This window comes from Zea mays, chromosome 1 (assembly GCF_902167145.1).
Source record: "Zea mays cultivar B73 chromosome 1, Zm-B73-REFERENCE-NAM-5.0, whole genome shotgun sequence".
NCBI classification, from domain to species: Eukaryota; Viridiplantae; Streptophyta; class Magnoliopsida; order Poales; family Poaceae; genus Zea; species Zea mays.
In genome coordinates, this window is record NC_050096.1 from 246,912,197 (window position 1) to 246,936,500 (window position 24,304).

At 45.9% G+C, this 24,304-nt stretch overlaps 2 protein-coding genes across 3 annotated transcripts; one reads left to right on the forward strand and one right to left on the reverse strand.

Moving 5' to 3' along the window:
• Positions 1-7,086: 7,086 nt before the first annotated feature.
• Positions 7,087-9,349, forward strand: LOC111590564 (uncharacterized). Its single transcript, XM_023301347.2, has 2 exons — positions 7,087-7,699; positions 9,281-9,349. Exons 1-2 carry the CDS (start codon positions 7,604-7,606, stop codon positions 9,347-9,349), a joined length of 165 nt encoding a protein of 54 aa, XP_023157115.1. The 5' UTR covers positions 7,087-7,603.
• Positions 9,097-18,674, reverse strand: LOC100272425 (putative DUF593 domain containing family protein). Of its 2 annotated transcripts, none has more exons than XM_020547389.3 (5): positions 18,496-18,674; positions 17,670-18,327; positions 16,353-17,577; positions 9,892-9,949; positions 9,097-9,797 (listed from the first exon to the last, which is right to left on the reverse strand). In XM_020547389.3, exons 2-3 carry the CDS (start codon positions 18,184-18,186, stop codon positions 16,400-16,402), a joined length of 1,695 nt encoding a protein of 564 aa, XP_020402978.1. In that variant the 5' UTR covers positions 18,187-18,327; positions 18,496-18,674; the 3' UTR covers positions 9,097-9,797; positions 9,892-9,949; positions 16,353-16,399. The 2 variants fall into 2 exon arrangements, with proteins under 2 accessions (XP_020402978.1, NP_001308289.1); NM_001321360.1 differs by having other exon boundaries at positions 9,099-9,797; positions 17,670-18,338; positions 18,496-18,615.
• Positions 18,675-24,304: the final 5,630 nt, after the last annotated feature.

Genomic DNA, 24,304 nt, shown 5'->3' on the forward strand with positions numbered 1-24,304 from the left:
AGAACCTTCACAAGCTTTTAAAGGGAGAACATGTGATAGGTTTAACTAACGTGCAATTTGAAAAAGATAGACCTTGTGCAGCATGTCAAGCAGGTAAACAGGTGGGAGGAACACATCACAGCAAGAATGTGATGACCACATCAAGGCCCCTGGAGCTGCTACATATGGACCTCTTCGGACCCGTCCCTTATCTAAGCATAGGGGGAAGTAAGTATGGTTTAGTTATTGTGGATGACTTTTCCCGCTTCACTTGGGTATTCTTTTTGCAGGACAAGTCTGAGACCCAAGGAACCCTCAAACGCTTCCTAAGGAGAGCTCAAAACGAGTTTGAGCTCAAGGTGAAGAAGATAAGGAGCGACAACGGGTCCGAGTTCAAGAACCTTCAAGTGGAGGAGTACCTTGAGGAGGAAGGGATCAAGCACGAGTTCTCCGCTCCCTACACACCACAGCAAAATGGTGCGGTAGAGAGGAAGAACAGGACGCTAATCGATATGGCGAGGACGATGCTTGGAGAATTCAAGACCCCCGAGCGTTTTTGGTCGGAAGCTGTGAACACGGCTTGCCACGCCATCAACAGGGTCTACCTTCACCGCCTCCTCAAGAAGACGTCGTATGAGCTTCTAACCGGTAACAAACCCAATGTATCTTACTTTCGTGTATTTGGGAGCAAATGCTACATTCTAGTGAAGAAGGGTAGAAATTCTAAGTTTGCTCCCAAAGCTGTAGAAGGGTTTTTGTTAGGTTATGATTCAAATACAAAGGCGTATAGGGTCTTCAACAAATCATCGGGTTTGGTTGAAGTCTCTAGCGACGTTGTATTTGATGAGACTAATGGCTCTCCAAGAGAGCAAGTTGTTGATCTTGATGATGTAGATGAAGAAGATGTTCCGACGGCCGCTATACAAACCATGGCGATTGGTGAAGTACGACCACAGGAACAAAAGGAGCAAGATCAACCTTCTTCCTCAACTATGGTGCATTCCCCAACACAAGACGATGAACAGGTTCATCAACAGGAGGCGTGTGATCAAGGGGGAGCACAAGATGATCATGTGATGGAGGAAGAAACTCAACCGGCACCTCCAACCCAAGTTCGAGCGATGATTCAAAGGGATCATCCCGTCGATCAAATTCTTGGTGATATTAGCAAGGGAGTAACTACTTGATCTCGATTAGTTAATTTTTGTGAGCATTACTCCTTTGTCTCTTCTAACGAGCCTTTCAGGGTAGAAGAGGCCTTGCTAGATCCGGACTGGGTGTTGGCCATGCAAGAGGAACTCAACAACTTCAAGAGAAATGAAGTTTGGACGCTGGTGCCTCGTCCTAAGCAAAATGTTGTGGGAACCAAGTGGGTGTTCCGCAACAAACAAGACGAGAACGGAGTGGTGACAAGGAACAAGGCTCGACTTGTGGCAAAAGGTTATGCCCAAGTCGCAGGTTTGGACTTTGAGGAGACTTTTGCTCCTGTGGCTAGGCTAGAGTCCATTCGTATCTTGCTAGCATATGCCGCTCACCATTCTTTCAGGTTGTTCCAAATGGATGTGAAGAGCGCTTTCCTCAACGGGCCAATCAAGGAGGAGGTGTACGTGGAGCAACCCCCTGGCTTCGAGGATGAACGGTACCCCGACCACGTGTGTAAGCTCTCTAAGGCGCTCTATGGACTTAAGCAAGCCCCAAGAGCATGGTATGAATGCCTTAGAGATTTCTTAATTGCTAATGCTTTCAAGGTTGGGAAAGCTGATCCAACTCTTTTCACTAAGACTTGTGACGGTGATCTTTTTGTGTGCCAAATTTATGTCGATGACATAATATTTGGTTCAACTAATAAAAAGTCTTGTGAAGAGTTTAGCAGGGTGATGACGCAGAAATTCGAGATGTCAATGATGGGCGAGTTGAACTACTTCCTTGGGTTCCAAGTGAAGCAACTCAAGGACGGCACCTTCATCTCTCAAACGAAGTACATGCAAGACTTGCTGAAGAGGTTTGGGATGAAGGATGCCAAGCCCGCAAAGACTCCGATGGGGACCGACGGACACACTGATCTCAACAAAGGAGGTAAGTCCGTTGATCAAAAGGCATACTGGTCAATGATAGGGTCATTACTTTACTTATGTGCTAGTAGACCGGATATTATGCTTAGCGTATGCATGTGTGCTAGATTTCAATCTGATCCTAAGGAGTGTCACTTAGTGGCAGTGAAGCGAATCCTTAGATATTTAGTTGCTACGCCTTGCTTCGGGCTCTGGTATCCAAAGGGGTCTACCTTTGACTTGATTGGATATTCAGATTCCGACTATGCTGGATGTAAGGTCGATAGGAAGAGTACATCAGGGACGTGCCAATTCTTAGGAAGGTCCCTGGTGTCATGGAATTCTAAGAAACAAACCTCCGTTGCCCTATCCACCGCTGAGGCCGAGTATGTTGCCGCAGGACAGTGTTGCGCGCAACTACTTTGGATGAGGCAAACCCTCAGGGACTTTGGCTACAATCTGAGCAAAGTCCCACTCCTATGTGATAATGAGAGTGCTATCCGCATGGCGGAAAATCCTGTTGAACACAGCCGCACAAAGCACATAGACATCCGGCATCACTTTTTGAGAGACCACCAGCAAAAGGGAGATATCGAAGTGTTTCATGTTAGCACCGAGAACCAGCTAGCCGATATCTTTACCAAGCCTCTAGATGAGAAGACCTTTTGCAGGCTGCGTAGTGAGCTAAATATCTTAGATTAGCGGAACTTGGATTGATTTATAGCATACATATGTTTATGCCTTTGATCATGTTCCTTATGCATTTCGTTGCTTACTTATGGTGCTCAAGTTGTACAAACACTCCCCGGACCTCACAAGTCCTTTTTGCGAGTGATGCACATATTTAGGGGGAGTTGTGCTACAACTTGACCCTTTTGAGACTAACCATGTGCTTGAGTTTGCTTGTTTTAGTCTCAAAGGAGGTTTGAAAGGGAAAAGGTGGACTTGGACCATGAAAGACTTCCACTGCACTCCGATGAGAGGGTAACTTATTCCAAGTTCATCTCATGTACTCTTATTGCCTTTGTATTCTTATTGAAGATTTTGGTAAGGCAATGAGGTTCAAGGGCCAACATTAATCCTGTTTTGGTGCTTGATGCCAAAGGGGGAGAAAATAAAGGCCAAAGTGATAAATGGATCAGCTACCACTTGAGAGATTTTCAAAATAGTAGAATAGAGCTTTTGGTTTGTCAAAACTCTTTTATTGTCTCTCTTGTCAAAAGTTGGCTTCTTGTGGGGAGAAGTGTTGATTAATTATGGGAAAAAGGGGAGTTGTTGAAATCTTGAATCAATTTCTCTTGTAATGACTCTCTTTATGTCTTAACATGTGTGTTTGACCTAGAGATAGAAATTTGAGTTTGATTTGCAAAAACAAACCAAGTGGTGGCAAAGAGTGATCCATATATGTCAAATTTGAATCAAAAACAATTTGAGTTCTTATTTGAATTGATTTTGTATTTGTTCTACGTGCTTTATATTGTGTTGGCATAAATCACCAAAAAGGGGGAGATTGAAAGGGAAATGTGCCCTTGGGCCATTTCTAAGTATTTTGGTGATTTAGTGTCCAACACAAGTGCCTAAGTGTAAAATGGTGGACAAAGTACAAATCAAGGATAAAGGTATGTTTCTCATACTTAGTACATTGTTTTAGAGACTAATGTATTGTGTCTAAGTGCTGGAAACAGGAAAAATCGAATTGGAAATGAGATGGCCTTGTTCAGCCAAACTCTGCTCAGTCTGGGAGCACCGGACTGTCCGGTGGTGCACCGGACAGTGTCCGGTGCGCCAGGCTGGATCGAGCGAACTGGCCGCTCTCGGGAATTCACCGGCGACGTACGGCTATAATTCACCGGACTGTCCGGTGAGCCAACGGTCGGCCGGGCCAACGGTCGGCCGCGCGATCTGCGTGGGACACGTGGCCGAGCCAACGGCTAGAAGGAGGCACCAGACTGTTCGGTGCGCCAACGGCTCTCTGGCTGCCAACGGTCGGTTGCGCCATTTTAGGAAAGAAATTGGGCACCGGACAGTGTCCGGTGTGCACCGGACAGTGTCCGGTGTGCACCGGACAGTGTCCGGTGTGCACCGGACTGTCCGGTGCGCCACGCGACAGAAGGCAAGGATTGCCTTCCCAGATTGCTCTCAACGGCTCCTAGCTGCCTTGGGGCTATAAAAGGGACCCCTAGGCGCATGGAGGAGGACACCAAGCATCCTTTAAGCATTCTTGATCACTCACACTCCACTCTTGCGCACTTGTTCGACATTCTAGTGATTTGAGCCCCGTTCTAGTGTGCTAGTCTTTTGAGCTCAAGTCTGGGTCTTGTGTGTGCGTATTTGCTGTGATCTTTGTGTCTTGTGTGAGTTGATCATCCCTCCCTTACTCCGTGATTCTTTGTGAACATCAAAAGTGTAAGGGCGAGAGGCTCCAAGTTGTGGAGATTCCTCGCGAACGGGATAAGAAAAGAAAAGCAGAACACTGTGGTATTCAAGTTGATCATTGGATCACTTGAGAGGAGTTGAGTGCAACTCTCGTCCGTTGGGACGCCACAACGTGGAGTAGGCAAGCGTTGGTCTTGGCCGAACCACGGGATAAACCACTGTGTCATCTCTGTGATTGTTCTCTTGTGGTTATTGTGTTTTGCTAAGACTTCTCTCTAGCCACTTGGCGATTACTGTGCTAACGTCTAACCAAGTTTTGTGGCTTAAGTTTAAAATTTTATAGGATCACCTATTCACCCCCCCCCTCTAGGTGCTCTCAGCAGGAACCCCCCCGGAGTCGGAGGGGCATCACGTGGTGCGCTGTAGAGGGCCGTGGCGGGAGCTGTGGTTGCAGCGGCGGAGAGGCGAAGCTCCTCGAGAAGCAGATCGTTCTTGGCCTCCGCAAGGTGGGAAACAGCTTCATGCGGGTGAGGATGGGCGCCACGCGATCGAAGCGAGGACTCAGACCACGGAGGAGGTTGAGCACGATGCTCTAATCGGTCATGGGGGCCCCGAGGGTGCAGAGAGCGTCCGCCATCATCTTCATCTGACAACAGTACTCGTCCACAGAGAGATCGCCCTGAACAAGCTGGCGGAAGGCGGTCTCAAGGTACAAAATCCGAGTCTGGCAGTTGCCGATGAACTGAGCCTCAAGGGCACCCCAGATACGGTGAGCAGTATCGGCCGACACACGAATGATGTCCTGAAGCTCGGTCGTGAGGGTGCCATGGATCCAAGAGAGCACCACTTCGTCCATCAGGAGCCAATCCTCCGTCGGTGCAGCGACCGCGAGGAGGACGTGGTCGGCGAGGGCGTAGCGGCGGAGGGTCTGTAGGACCTGGTCGCGCCACTGAGGATACTGAGTTGAGTTCAGCGCGAGAATGTCGGTGACGGTTGCCCGGATGCTGGTGAGGGCCGCCGCCTGGGCGTGAAGAGAGGCACGAAGTGTCGAGGCTGGGACGGGCGTGGGCTCAAAAGTGTCGGCGCTGTGACGAGCGGACATGGGAGAACCATCCAACATGCCCTTGCGAGCGAGGCGACGATAGGTCTCGGCGTACTGGCGCTCGATGGCGTCAACAACCGCCTGTTCCTTCTCAAGGGCACGGGCGGCGTCCTGGGCCCGCTGGCGAGCCACCGCAACGATAGCACGGCTGGCAGCGAGGATGGCTGCAGCGTCATCCGAAGGGGAAGAAACACGCAATGTAGAGGTGATAGCGGACGACTGGCTGGGAGTCAAGGCTCTGGTACCATGTTGCAATACAGAGAATGGAAAACCCTAGCTACAGTAACGGATACAAAATATAGAACCCTAATGGGCCAGCACATGTACGGCCCATAATACTCTAAAAGAAACATTAACATTTTCAAAAAAAAATCTACAGAACCATGTCCATAGTTCTAGAGAACCATACGCCATTTGCTCGAAAGTTGTGGCAACAATAATGTCCATCTTTAAATAACATGAAGCACATGTCGCCCAAGTCACTCACTTCAATGCACTACCCTTTGTAACACGCACCCCCTTTCTAAGTTTTTTTCTATTAGAAAAAATCACCATGACACTACCACTTGATATACCCTAAGTGTGAATCACATTTATTAAATATTTGTAATGATAATATCTTCTTATATCCATTTTTGCTTATTGATTTTCTATAAGTTTAGCGCCATTTCACTACAAAAAGAAAGAAAGTACAAAACATAGCATCAAAAGTAAAAGGAAGAAAAAGATTATGGTAGAAGAACACATCATGAAAACAAAAACAAGAATACAATTGTAAACACCATCATGACAAATAGAGGTTGTAGAGCAAGGCCGTCTACTTGTCTCAGATCTAGCGCACTTTCATTGGCCATCGACCATCACAGATCCTTCCCCATGTAGTTTACATGAGGGCTCCAATATCTATTATACAATCATATGCTAAGTACATATTTTACAACTTTTCTCGAGCTTCCATGCATGCACCCATGCTAAATAAATCGCTAGTGTGGTGAGCCCTTTTCCTATGCTGCTTATAAACCCACGGAAGTAAAAACCACACCAAGTATAAATACAATGTTGGGACACACCTGCTCCATGCACCCCTCATCCTCCATTGTTTTTATTTTTGTCCTTCTCTAATGTACAAACTACTACATGCACGATGCTTCTCTGCAACTATATATTTCTAGCTTGTCACTAGGTACCACCAACTAGACAAGATAATGGTATCAACCTGGTACCAAAACCTTTGTTATAGAGAATAACATGTACTTCCATTTGGCCATGGCACAAGAAACAAAAATAGGCATTGGATAATTCATCATTTTGATAACAAAACTGGGCTTCTTGTCATATGAGGTAATTCACATCTGTCCACTCTATTCACCACTAGAAAATTATTAGAATCATAATACATAAGAAAACTTTGCAGCATAAAATCCTGCAAACTGCAAGTGCAATCAAGAACAAAAGCAAAAACAGGAAGAACGCAATCAAAATTGCATTGATCAAGAGGTGGGGTCTTGCAAACCGACGAACAACGATACTGTTTGATGACAGATATGATCTAAGCCAAACACAAACCCTAATGCGGTGGCGACTGCTGTTAAAATAGAGGTTAAGGGCGTGCATAATTCCCGGAGGTATCCCTAAAAGGCTCCAGCACAATACACGGCCCAACGACCCAACAGACGATGTCACAGTACCAAAACAGAATCTGAGGGATGAGTTGTTTCGATGATCCCCGTTGACTCCGAATGAATTTTAAGGTGGGACCAGTTGGGATGGTTAGATAATTGTCTTATCTTTACAACCATATAAATTTTGTCGCAATCGGAGTCCGGATGCGTCTTGGGCGTCCATTTTAGTACAGACTGGTCCTGGAACCCGAGATGTAGTCGCAGTCGAGTCGGACTTGATCTCCTTCCTATTGTGGACGCCCTTACTGCTCCTCCTCGACACCTTAGCCTTTTCCAATTTCTTGACGGTCCTCTCCAAAGTTACTAATCATTAAAACTTCCATGGAACCAAGCGTAAGCTCTAAAACACAATTGACTAGGTTAGAACGAACCTGGAGATTCAGCTTTTAAGCACGTGCTCGTGTTATCGGTTCATGCATTGTTTGTATGCGAGTGATGTCCTCATCATCCCCCACTTGAATTGGAGTCATCCTGGACTTAGGCGGTGGTTAATGGGGTGGCCGAGCAACCCTAGGAATAGGATGTACAAGACCTTTAGGCCCAAAAACAGGCGCCACTGATTTATGGCAGATTCTAGACATTATCTTGCTATGTCGATTATGATCAGCTCCAATCGTATATTGATGTGGGACCAGTTGGGTTAGAAATATTATCTCCTTAGCCTTTCAATGATATCTAGAACGTCGAAAACGGAGTTCGTATGTAGCCTGGTCGTCCGTTTTCGTGAGACCCACTCCTGAAGTCCGAACCGGATTCGCGAATAAACTAGACTTCAACTCCCCTTGAGCTTAGGACTATATGATTGATTGGGCCTTGACCATATACTTGATATCCATGTACTCATCACTTTTGATCCATTGATCAGATGGTCATGGTCGAGAAAGATGCAATCCGAAACATCCTTATGCATTAGGGCTCTATTGAATAATCACCCTATCAGATTGAAAAGCTAGTGACTTGCATCAGGCTTAGTTCTTACTTCGGGAACAAGATGACTTGTGAGATCTATTGTTTCCCGAAGGGTGCTGGTAGTTCATATGCTTTTGGTTCGTCAACCTCCAACAAAAGGCATGGGGCATATGTTGAGCATCAGCTTGGGCAGCCGGACTGTCCACCACTGAGGCCGGACGGTCCGCGGTCCAAACTGTCCATGGTGGCGGCACGAACGGTCCGCATGTGCGCAGAATCAATTAGGTTTATAGATTTCTAGCGGGATTTGTTAGCAAATCATGTGGGATTTACTCGAGAACCGGCTTGTAACGGGTCCAGACCTCCACCCTTTATATAAATGAAGGGGTACAACCAATTAAACCCCCCACAAACGATCCAATCAATTCTACTTATCGTTTTTACCTTATACATTAGGAGTAGCCCTATTTTAGCCTTCCTCTACTTCGAATCTTCACCTCTCTTTGGCTTTACGTCGACTAGAGGCGTCTTTGTGGCCTGTCGACCCCCAAGACACACCATAAGATCTCTCCTCTCCGACATGGTCTCTCCTAGGAGGCGAGATCTAGGTCTGCTGCGAAGAAGATGACCCTATGCGCCATCGTGGATCGTCCGAGCCTCAGGCGCGGACCGTCCGGACGTAAGCAGAAAAGGAGTTGCTCCTACGCTAGGTCACAGACTGTCCGACTTAGGGCTGTGGACCATCCGTGCCTCCGCAGATAGCACCACCAGGCGGTTTATCTTCCGGTGTTTGGCGCCTAGATCGGCACCAATAGGCGCTACGTAAAATAGGGATGGCGTTGGTTTGGGCTTTGATGCCTTCATTGCATGCAAACAATGAAGATGTGGGTCCCGTAGTTGGGCATGTTTGAATCTAGGAAAGCTTGAAGAGATTTGTAGACTCCACTATGTGGGCTAGTTTGGGAGCCAGGGTGGCTAAACCTAGGGAGGAAAATTCTGCCACAAATTACTAAATATTTTATTCAAATGTCACTTGAAGGGTTTACAAACTCTAGGAAATGAGGGGAATCCCAAGGGGAGTTTGGGGTTGTTTGGGAGAAAAGATTAGAAGGGCACATTCCTATTCAAATTTGAATAGCAAGAGGATTTTATCCTCCTCAATCCCCTTCCTCACAAACGTACCCTTATGTTTTCAAACTAGACATGAGGATTTCATCCTTGGTGTTGATGAGCTTCGTGGTGTGTCCTAGTTGACGCTGATGAGCTTAAGGGCGCATTGTCTGATGAGAACCTGCAGTTGCAAGAGGTTGCATCGGTACACTTTGTTGCTATGTCGCACAAGGTAACTTGGTGCTGCAAAACCATCATCAGTTCATCACATCACATATCATGGAAGAACTTGCAGGTTTTGACGCCGATGCATGCAAGGGCACCTATGACCAAGAAGAAGATTGCGACAGCAGAGCGGAGCATCTTCACAGCACACTGCAACCCTAGGTTATCAGTCATCGTTTGTCTTGATAAGTGCCATTGCAGGCAGCACAAAGTCCATAGGGTGAAGAACCCAACTGCACAGCAGACTGATACGAAGTCCCCAGAGAAGAGCATTGCTACGAAGATGACGGTGATCATATCCATGTATGCAGACGTGTATGTCAGAAGGCACAGGAAGGATCTGCAGCTCCTGTTCTTCTTCGTCTGCGGTATAAATTGGCGATGAAATAGTGTTACTTAATGGTTATGCCACCAAAATTGACTATATATAGATGGGAACGACAGGTGTTTAGTTTACCTGAAAGCAGCCTGCTATCTAGATGACTGCAAATAGGTTTGCCGTTACAAAGGAGAACCTGAACCATTCAAGAAAACAGTGAAATTGACAATTGAGTTAGCATCGGACAATTGGGTCATCCTATGATTGAAAAATAAAATAGATTAGTAGTGAAAAAATGTGAGCATCATATAATCATTGAGCATTCAACAGAAAGGCTGAATTTCTAGACTATGCTAAAATTTTGTGAATACCCTAGCACCGAAAGGTTCGGTACCCTTCACCAGTTTTTCAGTGCTTTAAATTGGAGATAGTTTTTTAAACACATGTAGATAATTTCATAAGCTTTACATTGAATATAAGATCATCATCAAAATTAGAGTCAAGGAGCAAGGAGTTTCGACCAAAATATGGGATGAAAGTTGTGTTCAAAATAGGACGCTTTGGGGCTATGGAAGGATCATCCTAGAACGGGTGAATAAGCCAAAATCATAAAATTTCTTTCACAATTCAAAATGGTAAATTCTAATGTTTGAAAGTTATGGAGATTTGTCCAAAAGTTCTGGAGATAAAGCCTGAGAAACAACACCAGATATATATCCCATTTGAACCTTTCATTTTACCTTAAATGTCAATAAGAGATAGGTAGAGCAAAAAATCTAAAGGGAAACATTCATTCAAAAAATCTAAAGGGAAACACAAGAGAGAGAGAGAGAGTGAAACATGTGAAACCACAACAGCAAGCACATGCGACAACGATTTAATCAAGGTTCGAACACACCATCAAAGACATGCCTACATCCGTGCTGTTGAGATGACCACAATATATAATGTATCTTTCAACTCTAAATCCTCTTCTCGAGTGACCACAAAGGTCCGGCTCAAGATATCCACACTAGAAAGCAAGAATGATACAAACTTTTTGGAGCTTCATCATAGGAGTTGGGAGCTTCACGGAGATATCTAGTTGACTAGGAGCAAAGCTAAGATAAGTAGTGGACTAATATGTTTCATGTGAGTAAAAGGTGATGTTTAGTCCACAAGAAATGTTGAGCTACATCAAAGCTAGCCAATGGAAAATTGGCAGGTTGGAGACTAGGAAATTGGATAGTCATGACACCTTGCATCCTAGAATAAGGGATATTCACTGATTTTACCTGAACTGCATATATCTAGTACAATTTCACTCCTCTTGGCAGGAACCATTAATGATTTCTTTTAGTTGTACATTATATTCTAGAGCTTATCGTGTACTTAACCTTGAGACTAATAGTATTATGGAGACCTATGAGGTAACATTTATGAGACTATTACTTGTACATCCCTTGCTTTAGAGTGCGCATATGATAGAGAGATGGGCACCATCTTTATGGAGGAGGAAGAAGTCATTCTCGATTGGGGGATCCCAAGCCATCTCCATCTCCATCAGCATCCTCAACGGGCCTGCTTCCACTACTTCAACTAATAGTCACAATGTCACTTCTTCCAATACTTGACGTGTATTTGAGCCAGTGCTAGCTGAACCTAGAGGAGATTAAGCTAATGTTGACGGGGAGGTGACATCCTCAAGGGAGCCACCACAACATATTATGCACTGCCATCCAACCCAATAGATGGCCGATAAGCTCAATGAGCAAGTCACATAATCTAGGTCACAACACATCTCTTAGTTTGCTCATTCAACATTTATTGCCTTTTTTGAGCCCCATGATGTTGGACATGCTTTATCTGATCCTAGTTGAGTAATGCCATGCATGAGGGGGTGAAAACTTTTAAAGAAACAAAGTATGGCATTTGGTATCACATCGACAAGATCACCACCCCATAGGAACCAAATGTGCTTTCGAAAAAAATCGCCGATGATGGGATGATAGTTACAAACAAAGATAGGTTGGTAGCTAAAGGTTTTTACCAAAAAGAAGGGATAGACTATGAGGAAATCTTTGTCCTATTGTCCATTTAGAAGCCATTAGAATCCTCTTAGCTTTTGTTGCTTTGAAGGGTTTTAAACTATTTCAAATTAATGTTAAAAGTGCTTTCTTAAATGGGTACATAAAGGAAGATGTGTATGTTATACAACCCCTAGTTTCAAAGATCCCAAGTTTACAAATTATGTGTTTAAACTCCAAAAAATTGTGTATGGTTTAAAACAAGCCACTATAGCCTGGTATGAACTCTTGAAAAATGTTTTTGCTTAATAAGGGGTTTCAAATGAGATGGGTAGACAAAATGTTTTTTCTCCTCAAGCAAGACAATGACTCTTTGTTGGTTCAGATTTATGCAGCTGATATCATCTTCGATGGTTCTTCTCATGCTCTTATTGCCAAGTTTTCAGATACTATGAACACAAAATTTGAGATGAGTATTATGGTGAGCTCAATCGCTTCCTTGTCTAGAAGAAGTTTGATAGGGTGAAGCCAAGCCTATTTCGACACACATGTCAACCATGATGACATTAGAAGCTGATGCAGACTCTTTGTTTTGTGTTTCTGTGCTTAGTTTCAGCCGTCCATACGCATATCCCACAAGCATGCAAGCAAAGGATAAAGAGGTACCATCATTTCACTCTAGAGTTTGGTCTTTGGTATTCCTTTTCTTCGGTCTGTCACTATGTTGATATTTCGATGCATACTTTATGGGTTGTCATTTAGTTCATAGGCCAACTTCTAAGACTTGTTAGTTCTTGGGCTCTTCATTAGTTTCTTGACCATCTTGCAAGTACTCTTGCATAGCCCAATCTGCCATAGAGTCTGAGTATATTGCCACTGGTAACAGCTGCTAGCAGTTTCTTTGGAAGATGTCCATCTTGAAAGATTTTGTCTTAGAGTTTTAGAGTGCCTTCGCTTTATGAGATCACCAATGCCATAAGTGTTGCCAAAATCTAGTGATGCATTAAAAAGATGAAGCATATTGAAGTCCGCTTTCATTTTCTGAGATCATTATAAGAAATGGGACATAAACTTGTACCATGTTGACACCCAAAATAGATTGCAAATATCCTCACCAAACCCTTGGTCAAGCCACCTTTGCGTTGAGTGCGTATTTTAGTTTTTAGAGAAGGAAAGCATTTTTTTGTTGTACAGTAGTGCTTTGGGCTTTTTTTCTTGTTTAGCTTTTATTTCGTATTTTATAACATATTTGCATTACATCTTATCATGTATCATATGGAATTTTGAGCTTTATGTGTATGATTGTTAGAATGTGATAATGCTCCTAGTAGTATGTTCTATGTGTACATGATGATGCTTGGTCAAGCTTAGGATCATTTTACTCATAGTGATACAATCTTGTGGAGCTAAGATTGTTTTTTAAATTCCGGACATGTTTAATACTTGCTAAATATGAACAACTCTTCACCGCTGAGATTGGCAACTAGCATGTATAGAATGTGTTGAAATCTTTTTCTGCTATCACTAGTATGCTAGATTTCTAAGCCCCATCCTTTTAGTCGTTCATTGCCTTGGTAAAAATAGTATTGTTCCAAAATTTAACTTACGATGCGAGAAAGCAAAAAACCGAGATGGGTTTGTATTTGTCACCATATCATTGTATCAAGACTGCTTCTCCTTGCACCTCGAGAAGAACTTGAGCAATATAGCAGATAATCAAAATTGTTATCTTCATCTCTGATTGCATTGCAGCATAGGCTGCACCCTATTGAAAACTTAGACTTGACAGTGCATACAACTTGTCACACTCAAATTCTTTGAGTAATTCTTGTGTAACACCGCAAACTCTAGCAATTTGGTTAAATTTGATCGAACACAAGTTTATGTTTGTTCTTGGCATGGTTGTGACTGATGTATAGGGTAGTTCTTATATACTCTTGAGCACTTGGTTGATTTCCTAGTTACATATGTTAAGTGCAATTTTTAGTGGTGATTGGTGAACACCTCCTTTGAAATTCTTAAAATTGCTTTGACTGCTTACATTCATAAACTTGTGTATATGATTAGTTTGAACATTTGCTAGCGTATGTATATATTGCCACACACATCAAACAACACCAGTTAGAGTATATTTACATTCTAATTGATATACCCTTTAAGTTCCTGCATTTCCACTACTTTCATGCATACCTTGAGGGGAGTTATAGTTTTGTGCACAAGGGGAACATACTTGCTGAGTGCATTTATCAACAAGGGAAGAATTATATACATACACAAATACCTTTTGGTAGAGAAGAAATAGAACAAACCTCTCTCATTGTTTCAACATGGGTGATCAAACATATACCCAAAGGGGAGTCTTATTGAGAGTGCATTCATTTGTGAGGATTTGCACTCATTCTGGGGGAGTTGCATTTTAAGCTGTTTTTTGCTAGTCATGTTAAGCTTGCCTCTTTCTAGAGGGGCTAGTTGTGTTTTCTGAGTTATTGGTTGTTTTGCCTTTTGTTCTGAGTTTTGGCTAATGGTATTAAGCTCTTTTAGCCTCTTCTTCTTATTCAGTGCTAGCCATTGTTTGCTTAGTTGCGTGAGTCATCACTCATTCCTTTGGAGACCAAGCTTTGCTCATTTCAAATTAATATGTTTTGGATTTTGTTTAGCTTTTGATCATTCGAGTGAGTTCTTTCTTTTCCTTTTCCTTTTCCTTTTCCTTTTTTCTCTTTGTATTTGTGTTGTGGGTTGATAATGCACATATAAAGGTGGAGATTGCAAACACAAGGTTGATACTTGCCCTTAGGGTTTGAGATTGTGGCGAGTGATGGTCAATGGAGTAACATCTTAGGTTGACTCGAATGGACAAACTAGGGTGTGTGTGTGTAGCATGTCTCTTGACTTATGGTTCGCAAGTGTGAAGTCCGAAGGCAGTGGTTGATAGCAAATGTGAAAGTCGTGCAAGTTCATGTTGATTGAAGCACTAGGATTTGACCTAAGGATTGGAGAAACTGGGACTTGCTATTTTGGCTTACACCTAGGGGCTCCGATAGATGTGAGGACTTGGTGGAGCGAATCATATTGCTGGCGTGGCCGAGGACTAGTGGACACGTGTCTAGGACTTGGGAGACATGTATGAAGTATGCTACTTTTGGTGGTTTGGCGGTTGATCCTCAAAACCACCTAACGTCGGCTTCGCGGGCCTAGCCTCAAAACCTACGGCATGGTTCCAACATGAATCGAAGGTGGCATGTGGATCCATAGCGAAGGTTATGTCGAGACAAAGCAAATTCATAAAGGGAGCATGGTGGTTAGATATACGATTTGTAAGTTGGACCATTATGCCCTAGCAAAGTGGTTTCATTCTAGAATATCTAGGGGTATGTTGGAAATGTGTGATAGCCTCTATATTAAGAGGAGTGTCGTCTCCAACCATCTCTCTCTAGTATCTGTATAGTGGTTTAGTTTTTAGACTTTCTCTCTTGTAGGTCTTTTTCTCTAGACTACTACTGAGAGCTATAGATGTTTTCACAAATAAATATTTATCTATGTAACTTGAGATCCAAAAAGCAACAACCTTACCATGGTTCATGTTGAAGTGGAGTCCATTTTTGTGCTCCCTTGAGTTCTTGAAGTTTTCTGGATTTTCCTTTCTCGGTCTCCTTTCTTTGTTCTTTTGTTGGATCTTTTTTAAATATAAGTTCTTGGGGACTTTTTTGGTAGGATAGAAATGAGCAAGGACCTTTAAATTTCATGAAGTGCTTTAGGGATGTTTAACTTGAACATAAAAATCCAATCCATTGACTGATTTCGAGAAACATCGAGTTGAGACCGTTTTTTCGATTTGCAGTTGAAGCTTTAATATTTTGGAGATTAAATTTTTTTGGACACCTTTAGGACTTTCATTAGAAGTTGTATGTAAAATTTCAGTTTAATTGGAGTTTGATTAGGTTGTTTTTGCCTTTGGAGCTTTGGTTCGAGCTGCTGTCACCTAGCAGCGCGGCACTGCCGCATGTGGAGCAGCAGTACCACGACCCAACAGTGTTAGGCTCCACTCAGCAGTGCCAAGGAGCAGTAGTGGCAGCTGTGAGTGTAACACTGTCACACTCTTCTAGGCAACTCACCATTTTGAGTGTTTTTGAAGTTCCGAATATCTTATTTTACGATTCATTTTTTTGGTTTTATGTATCATAGGAACCTATTAATGAATCTGACCACTAGTTGGTTGTGGTGTTTTTGGTTCAGGTTTTCTTAACGTTAAGATAGAGATCTCAATTTTCGGATTTTGAAAAGTTTCACCTGTGCACTTGTGTTTATCGGTCACAGTACACCGACAACATACAACCCTTTGTTGGCTCGAGAGCATCTCGTTTGTGAGTTTTGGTGTTTTAGAGATTGAGTGAAGATTTAACGAGATGCAAAGATTATTTTTCCATCATCTTTGGTCGTCTGTTTTAGCCTTTCATGTCTTAAGGTTTTCATGCATCATGGCTAGCTAAGGTTTCAGGTTCTCTTTTGTTTCGATGTTTGCATAACAGATGCAATGCTATGAAATTTCTTTGATTTTCCTCCTTGCAATTAAACGATGACTAGAATAGTTGTTACCTCATGACGGCCAAAAAGTGTGAACTCGGGGCAAAACCATTTTCATTTTAGTGAGCCACAACTCTTCGCAACTCTGCTAAGTGCCTGCTTATCTCCTGTATACACTGCAGCCCATCACTACCACATTGGAGCGAACTCAATACCTGATTGAGGAACTCCTGATCCTCTTCAAGTGCCCTCAGTCTTATATTCAACAGAGAAATCTGAATTTTAAGGCTTGCTACACCACTCGACTCGTCACAGCTGGAAGGCGATGCATCAGCTCTTGCCTGATCTTCAAACAGTATGTCTTCTTGACAATTTCTGGCGTCACCAGAAGCAAGTCTGATTGTGGAAATGCCAAGATTTTCCTCCAGTCTGCTCAAGGATTCCAAAATGTATGCCTTGTCGTCTTCAAAATGGGACATGGCGCTCCCCACAAAATCCGTGTTGTTGTTCGTTGTATAATCAGTGCCATCAAATCTGTCGCCATTGAACGGATCGTCGTTCTGCAGGAGCCTCCTGCAGTGTGCAAGTTCAGCGTCCAAGTCGAGCAATTCTTTCTCCCTCTCTGTGAGCAAATCATGCAGATCCTGTATCGCTAGGTGGTCGTGGTCAGCCTGCTGTTCCATCATCCTCAGGTGCTGCAGTGCTTCCATCTGCATCGCGGCCTTCTCCTCCTGCAACCTATTGATCATGGCCATCGTCTGGCTAGCCGCAACTGCCGACGCGCTCCGTTCTTCCTCAAGCTCTTTGTGTAGAGCAGCCATGGCCTTCCTGTTGAGCTCAAGCTGTCTCTTTACGTTCTCGAGAGAGCTTCCCCCTTCGACATCGTCAGCGAGGCTCCCGTCTGAAGGTTCCAGCACACAATAGTTCCTCTCGAGATACGGGCTCTTGTTGCTCGTAGCGTTGCTTTCTTCGTTCGGAGCGTCAGGAGATCCTTCAATCGAAGAACTGTCGAGGCCGCCCCGCGCATAGGACATCTGAGAAAGGAGCGCCTTCACCTCTTGCTGCGTCGTTGAACTGCTGTCCCTGGCAGAGATAATTTCTGACGGCCGAGGCGACGTCAAGTTGGCCCTTGCAACGACGGAGGCATTTTTTACACTGCCGTTGCTGTCCACAGCAATGCGTGTCGGCGCGGCCGATCTGTGGTTGCTCTTCGCTGCCCCACCATTCGCAGAAGGGGCGGCGCTGTCCTTTGTAGGACCGTCAGATTCTTGGACTTCCTCAATGCCCACCACAGAAGCTACACCAAGAAAAATGCGTGCAGTTAGTCAGAAGATCAGAATACCCAATTATGCATACCAATTACCAATCACAACAGCTAGTCACACATACTCTTCTCATTTGGATGGTCTGCAGGTACACTATCCCAAGACACCACAGCATTGGCTGCTCCAGAATGCCTCTGCGTGTCGCCAGTATTATTCTTGAACGGATCAGAACAGCAAGAACACAACCTGCTGCTGGATGTCGTAGGCCGAGAGTTCACCACCTCCTCACGGGCACCTACCGCCGTGCATGAAAGGAGGCATGATTTGCAGAGATCGCCGGACCGTGCAAGCCGGCCATGGCTCTTGCAGTGAGCCAGAGACGAGACCTCGGACCGATGCACGGAACAGACCAGGTCCGCGGAGAACCATGGCAAGTTTCCATGGAGGGCGCGGTCCAGCCTCGTGCACAGGATGCATGGTGGCCTGAGCCCGCAGATGCGCGCCAGCCTTGTGGCTGCATGGGATGCAAAGGCAGCCACGTAGAGCAGCATGATCACACATAGCTCGCCGCAAGCGTAGGACAGCATGGGCCACAACCTGTGCCCCTGGTCCTGTGACCCTGAGCCGTCCTTCGCAGCCATGTCTGATCAGCTCTTTTTACATGAAAATTCGCATACAGGCGCTTTCTCAATGAACCACACCGATAATGCCTCAATGAACAGCACAATGCGTGAATGGCTGATTAATTGCACCACCGGTTGCAGCAGAAGTTAAAATTTCCCCTGCAAAAAGGCTGCAGCAACGTGAATGGCTGATTAATTCCACGCTGGTCAATATTCCTCTTTGCGGCATTGATAGAAAAACAAGATCAGAACTGCCACAACAGTCAGATCTATCATCGACAACAAAAAAAAAAATGCGATAAAAGTGACGGATTATGATGCACTTACCATAGGAGGATCCAACCGGAAATCCTGAATAAAATAGGGTAGAAATAATCCGCAAGAAACCGTGGCAGGGAAGAGGAGGGGGCCGCCGCTCCCCTGTTTCTCCCTCTCCCTCTCCGCGCGGGAACGAAGAGAGGAGAGAGAAACGAGGAGCCGAATGCGTCTGCCTTGCAGCGGAGGCCCTGCATTACAAACAGCGTTTAGCGAGAGGTTTCAGCGCAGCCTCACGCCCGTTCCGGTACCAAAAAGGTTTTATTCCTATTTGGAGCTCCAGAATTTGTCGAGCACCCAGACCAAGTAAACCAGCAAATAATCATACTAGCGGATAACACTAGAGTGTCTCATGGTGCAAAGATTATTACTACCTACTCCGTTCATAAATATAGAACGCCATTAACTTTTTAAAAATTTTAATCATTCGTCTTATTCAAAATATTTATTCAAAAATATAAAATTTTAAGTTAAACACAAACTATATTAAGTGATAAAACAAATCACAACAAAACTAAATGATAACTTATTATTTTTTTAATAAAATGAGTGATTAAAGTTTTTTTAAAAGTCAACGGTATCATATATTTATGAATGGGAGGAGTGCAAATTTGTTTCCGTGAAGCGCAACCCTTCAATCATCTCACAGCCCACGACGCGTTGTCGTAGACTCTGCGCCCACGACGCATGCCGAGGCCACGCCCGCCCCCACCCCGGCCATTTCTAGTTGTCTGCACCCCACTCGCTCTCTCTCCTCCCTTATTCGCGCACTCACAGAACCCTAGCACCTGCCTCGCACCGCACGTGCACCCGAGGAGCTCTGCCGCCATCTGCCGTGGTCTTAGGCTTGTTCCACGGCCGTCGTCGAGTCCCCGTCGTGTCCGTTGCCCCGGTGAGTTTCGCCTCAACGCCAGCAACTCGGGACACCTCTCGGTTCGCCCCTTCCCCCTCTATCTCTCTCTACTTGTTATGTCACACCCGGTTTTGGAAGGCAAACCGAATGCGAACCATGTATGTGCCAGGATCAGAAACTCACGTACACAGCGATTACATAGTTGGACATCATCGCACATTGCTCAAAATAATAGTGAAATAGTACTTTATTACATCAAGATGTCCAAGACATCCATAGAGTCATTAAGTCATAGTCATAATCAAAGTGCGGATACGAAACGTGGAATGATAAGGCCTTCACAGGCAGATGACTGGGGGTTTGCCACTAAACACGACTAGAACTCATCGAAGTCCTGAAACTCCTAAATGTCCTCCATGTTGCCTTCATCTTCTCCTGAGCACTAATTGCAATGGGGACAACCTAGGGTTGGGTGGTTTTTAAAGCAAGGGTGAGTATACATCAACATACTCAGCAAATGTCCCGTTTGGTTAAAGTGGACTAGCTATATGTGGGGTTAAGCCTAAAGCAGTTTCTTTTAGTTGGTCAGGTATTTATTACTAGTAGAAAGGCCAAGTTTTAGTAAAAAACCCCAAGTTATTACCCAAAAGTACTCCCTCCAAGAGGAAATACCAGAAACCATAGTTATAATCATAAAAGTATCCAAAATTACTCTAATCAAAAAGGATCCCAAGGCTGCTCTTAACCGTGAGCACGGCTAATATACCAGTTTCTAACACTCTGCGAAGGTTGCACACTTTAACCACGAGTCATGATCCCTTCCCAGCCTGGGTTGTACGGACTCGATCTTCACTACCGGGTAAATGTCCAGGGATTCACTATGTAGCCTTTACAAAGATTCCCCTGGTGTGCAGTTGCTCGTTAGGTTTCGCCAATCGTACAAACACAGTACTCCTCTGTCACACCTGGTTTTAGAAGGCAAACCGAATGCGAACCATGTACATGCCAGGATCAGCAATTCACGTACACAGCAGTTACATAACATGGACATCATCACACAGTGCTCAAATAGTATTAAAAAAAGGAAATAGTAGTCGATTACATCATATGTCTGAGACATCCACATAGTCTTTACAATAAACCAAAGTGCGAAAACGAAACGTAGATAAACGCGACCTTCACAGGCAGCCGACTAGGGGTTTGCCGCTAACCCACGCCTAGAACTCGTCGTAGTCTTGGAACTCCTGGAAATCTCCTTTCACGGCTTCATCTTCTCCTGAGCGGTGGTTGCAATGCTGACAACCTGGGGATGGGGGGTTTGGTGTGTAGAGCAAGGGTGAGTACACATCAACATACTCAGCAAGTGTCCTGTTTGGCTGTAGTGAACTAGCTTTATGTGGAGGGTAAGTCAAGCAGTTGCTTTTAGTTGGTCAGATTATTATTACTAGTAGAGAAAGCCAAGTTTTAGAGTTAACCCACGTTATTAACCCAAACGTACTCCTTTCCAAACGGAAAGAGTACCACTTACCATTACCAGAGTCAAAACCAAGAACCATCAATCTCATTGCCACCTGCAAACCGAACATCTCTGATCAAGTACCACTAATCACTGGAGCTCCCTTGGCCGCTCATAACCACGAGCACGGCTGATATATCAGTTTCAAACACTCTGCAGAGGTTGTGCACTTTACCCATGAGCCGTGATTCCCTTTTTGCCTCGGGTTGTACGGACCCTTGAACACTCCCAAGGTGAGTAGGCAGGGTCTCACTACGTAGCCTTTACAAAGATTCCTCGAGGTTGTAGCCGCCTGTTAGGTTTCCTAAATGTACCGCACTCCTCCCCAAGGGACAAATCAACCTTGGCAGAGCGAGCCGCATACACCGAGCCCCATTAACGGCACGACGGCGAAGCGAACTACACCCCGGATCCTCTAATTATTCAGCTAAGGGCACCCCATTCCACCCTCATGGTTGCACTGTTTTCCTGGGCGGTCATCCAACGAACAGGTCCTTACGGAGAGGCACTCGAGAAACCGCTCGAGCCCCCTTGAAGACCACAAGTATAACATCATAATAAAAGAAGGGAAAACAGCGTATCATTGATCATTCTCATCATGTTCATTGATTAGAGTTGAGCAATAGCATAATACTAAGCAATAATAATCCAACCCAAATAGGTAAACAAGGACATGGATAATAAAAGCTAGTCAATCCTTAGGTATAAATGTGTAATGCGGGAGGTGAATTAAAGAATGTATAGGAAGAGATAGGTCAAGGGACACTTGCCTCCACCAACCGATTGCTGCTCAAGGGCTTCTCCTGCGAGTTCTTCGGGCTCCTCAGCCGAATCGTTCTCTATGTGAGTGCAAGCATACATACATCCATCCATTCAAATTAGGAAACAAACAGTACATCATTACAAGAGAACAAATAGATTAAATATGCATAGAGTACAACATACGATATTGCATATGCCATGGCTAGAGAAGAAAGGTCTCGTAGTGGTTAAAGCTATACTCAAGGCGTATTACGGGTAGATGCATAACTAGTCATTACGTGCTCTAGTTCCACTTAGCTCTAACAAAAAGGATTAGTCACATGCACTAATAGAATCATAACCATTTTCAATTGATCAACATTAAATAAGGTAGATGATTAACTACATGAATTAACTAACGTAACCAATTTCCAACTTGAGTTTTCATTCATTAATTAAATAACGCGATCACTACACATGGAGTACACACGGGGGGGGGGGGGGGGGGGGGGTAGACGGGCACATCTAGGGGGTAGACAAGCGCGTCAAGGGCACGACGAGCCGTGCCAAAGCACCGTGCACCATGCGAGCACGTACGCGCAAGGCCGCGCTAACGTGTCGCGAACAGGTCGCGCACACGCCGGGGCCGAGCAGCGCACGCGCCGCGCTACGCAGGGGCACCACGGCTGCGCGAGCCGAAGCCGCGCTGGGCCGGGGTCGCGCTGCGCAGGGGCGGGGCACGCCAAGGCGGGCGGGGCCGAGCCGCCATGGCCCGCGAACCGGGCCGCGCCACGGCCGGCGAGCTACGCGGGGAGGGCACCGCGCTGAGCGGGGCGAGGCCGAGCCACCACGGCGAGGGCGGGGCCGCCGCGGTCGGGCTGCACGGGCGCGAAGCCACGCGCCAAGGGCGGGCAGGGGCTGCGCGGGGACGCCGGGGGCGGGGGTGCCACGGTCGCGCGCCGGCGAGCCGGGGCCGGGCACGGGCGTCGCGTCGCCATGGCCGCGCGCCGGGCGCGGGCGAGAGAGGGGGGGCGGGGATGCCACCGGGCCGCGGGGAGGGGAGTGCGCCGGGCGGGGCGCCATGGCGAGCCGCCATGGCTGGGGCCGAGCTCGCGGGCGCGCGCGAGGGGGCTCGTCGGGCGGGGCGGGCTGCTGGGGACGGGCGGGCCGGCGAGCGCCGAGGGCGGCGGGGTCGCGCCGGGACAACGGGGTGGGCGGGACCGCGCCGAGCGAGGCAGGCCAGGAGCAGGAGGGGGGGTCGCGCCGGGACGCCGGGGCGGGCGGGACCGCGCCGGTACGCCGCGCCATGGCCGCGAGCTCCGAGGGCGGGGGCTGCGCCAGGAACGGGCAGGCCGGCGAGCGCAGGGGAGAGGGAGGGGGAGAGGAGGGGGGAAAGCTTACCGCGCGGGGGGGAAGCACCGGCGGCGGCGGCGGTTCTGCGAGCGGGGCAGGGGAGCGAGGTGGGGTCGGGCAGGGGAGGAGAGAGGGGCTTGGGGAGGGGGAAGCTGACGGGTGGGGCCCGCGCGAGGGGGGGGTTTCCAACCGCACGCGCGGTGGGCGCGGCGTGGGGAGCGGGGGGCGGCTGGGCCGCAAAGCCAGCTGGGCCGCTGTGGGGCCCATAGCGGGGAGAGGGGGGAGAAAGGTCGGCTGGGCCGGCTAGGCCAAAAAGGGAGGAGAGGGGGAAAGAGGAAAAGAAAAAGGTTTTCCTTTTTATAAAGTCTATTTTCTAGATGAATGCTTTCACAATTTCAATCAATCAAAGTAAATGTATGGTTCGGCATGGTGCAGCAAACAAAATAAAGTATTTTAGGGTTTTGCTTTACACGAGATCTCAAGCCGAATCCCGCTATAACTTTGGAAAAGATCAAGGCTTAGCGAGGGGGAAAAGAGAAAAAGAAAAGGGTAACGCCCAAATTTGGCGAGTGGAGAAAAGAAAAAATTCAACTCCCAAAATTCGAGACGTTACATCCTCCCTTAGGCGGGTGAGTAACAAAACCAAATCGAATGAACCTCGGCACCCACTCTTAGTAGAGCAAGCACTATGCTCCGGCCCCCATTGACGGCCCTACAGTGAAGCCAACTACACCCCCAAGCTCATCTAATTACTCAGCTAAAGGCGTCTCATTCCACCCTCATGGTTGTACTGTTATCCCGAATGGTCTCTTAACAAACAGGTCCTTACAGAGAGGTACTCAGGAAACAACCTGAGTCCCCTAAAGTATCACAAGTTCATCTTCATAATCAAGATAACTTCATCGTATCATAAATGTTCTCATCATGTTCGTTGATTAAAGTAAAGCAATAGCATGAATCTAACCATAATAACCCAAAAGGTAATCAAGGACAAGGTAAATACAAAGCTAGTCAATCCTTAGGTTTTAATTATGTAATGCGGGACAGTGAATTATAAAGTAAATAAGACATAATGGGTCAGAGGACACTTGCCTTCACCAGGTTGCTGCTCAAGTAAGTCTCCTGCAACACACTTGGAAACCTCGGACTACTCGTTGTCTACGCAAAGCAATCATTCATTCAACACATTTGAGAAATGACAAAGGAATAGTACACCAAACATGTGCAACCAAGTGAACACAAGTTCAATAGAAAAGTACAAACACCAGAGTGAAATCTAGGTTCTAGGGTAGACTAATACACCTAGAGGTTTGTGGTTCTCTAAGTATTGCCTATCTTAGTGGATTACATAACTTAAC

Excerpts from the sequence above, each read along its gene's own strand:
- LOC111590564 (XM_023301347.2), top strand. The coding sequence starts at position 7,604 with ATGCATTGTTTGTATGCGAGTGATGTCCTCATCATCCCCCACTTGAAT. Across the intron at positions 7,700-9,280 it reads TAATGGGGTGGCCGAGCAAC|CCCTTATGTTTTCAAACTAG; the intron begins CCTAGGAATAGG and ends CTCACAAACGTA.
- LOC100272425 (XM_020547389.3), bottom strand. The coding sequence starts at position 18,186 with ATGGCTGCGAAGGACGGCTCAGGGTCACAGGACCAGGGGCACAGGTTG. Across the intron at positions 17,578-17,669 it reads AGACCATCCAAATGAGAAGA|CTTCTGTGGTGGGCATTGAG; the intron begins GTATGTGTGACT and ends TTCTTGGTGTAG.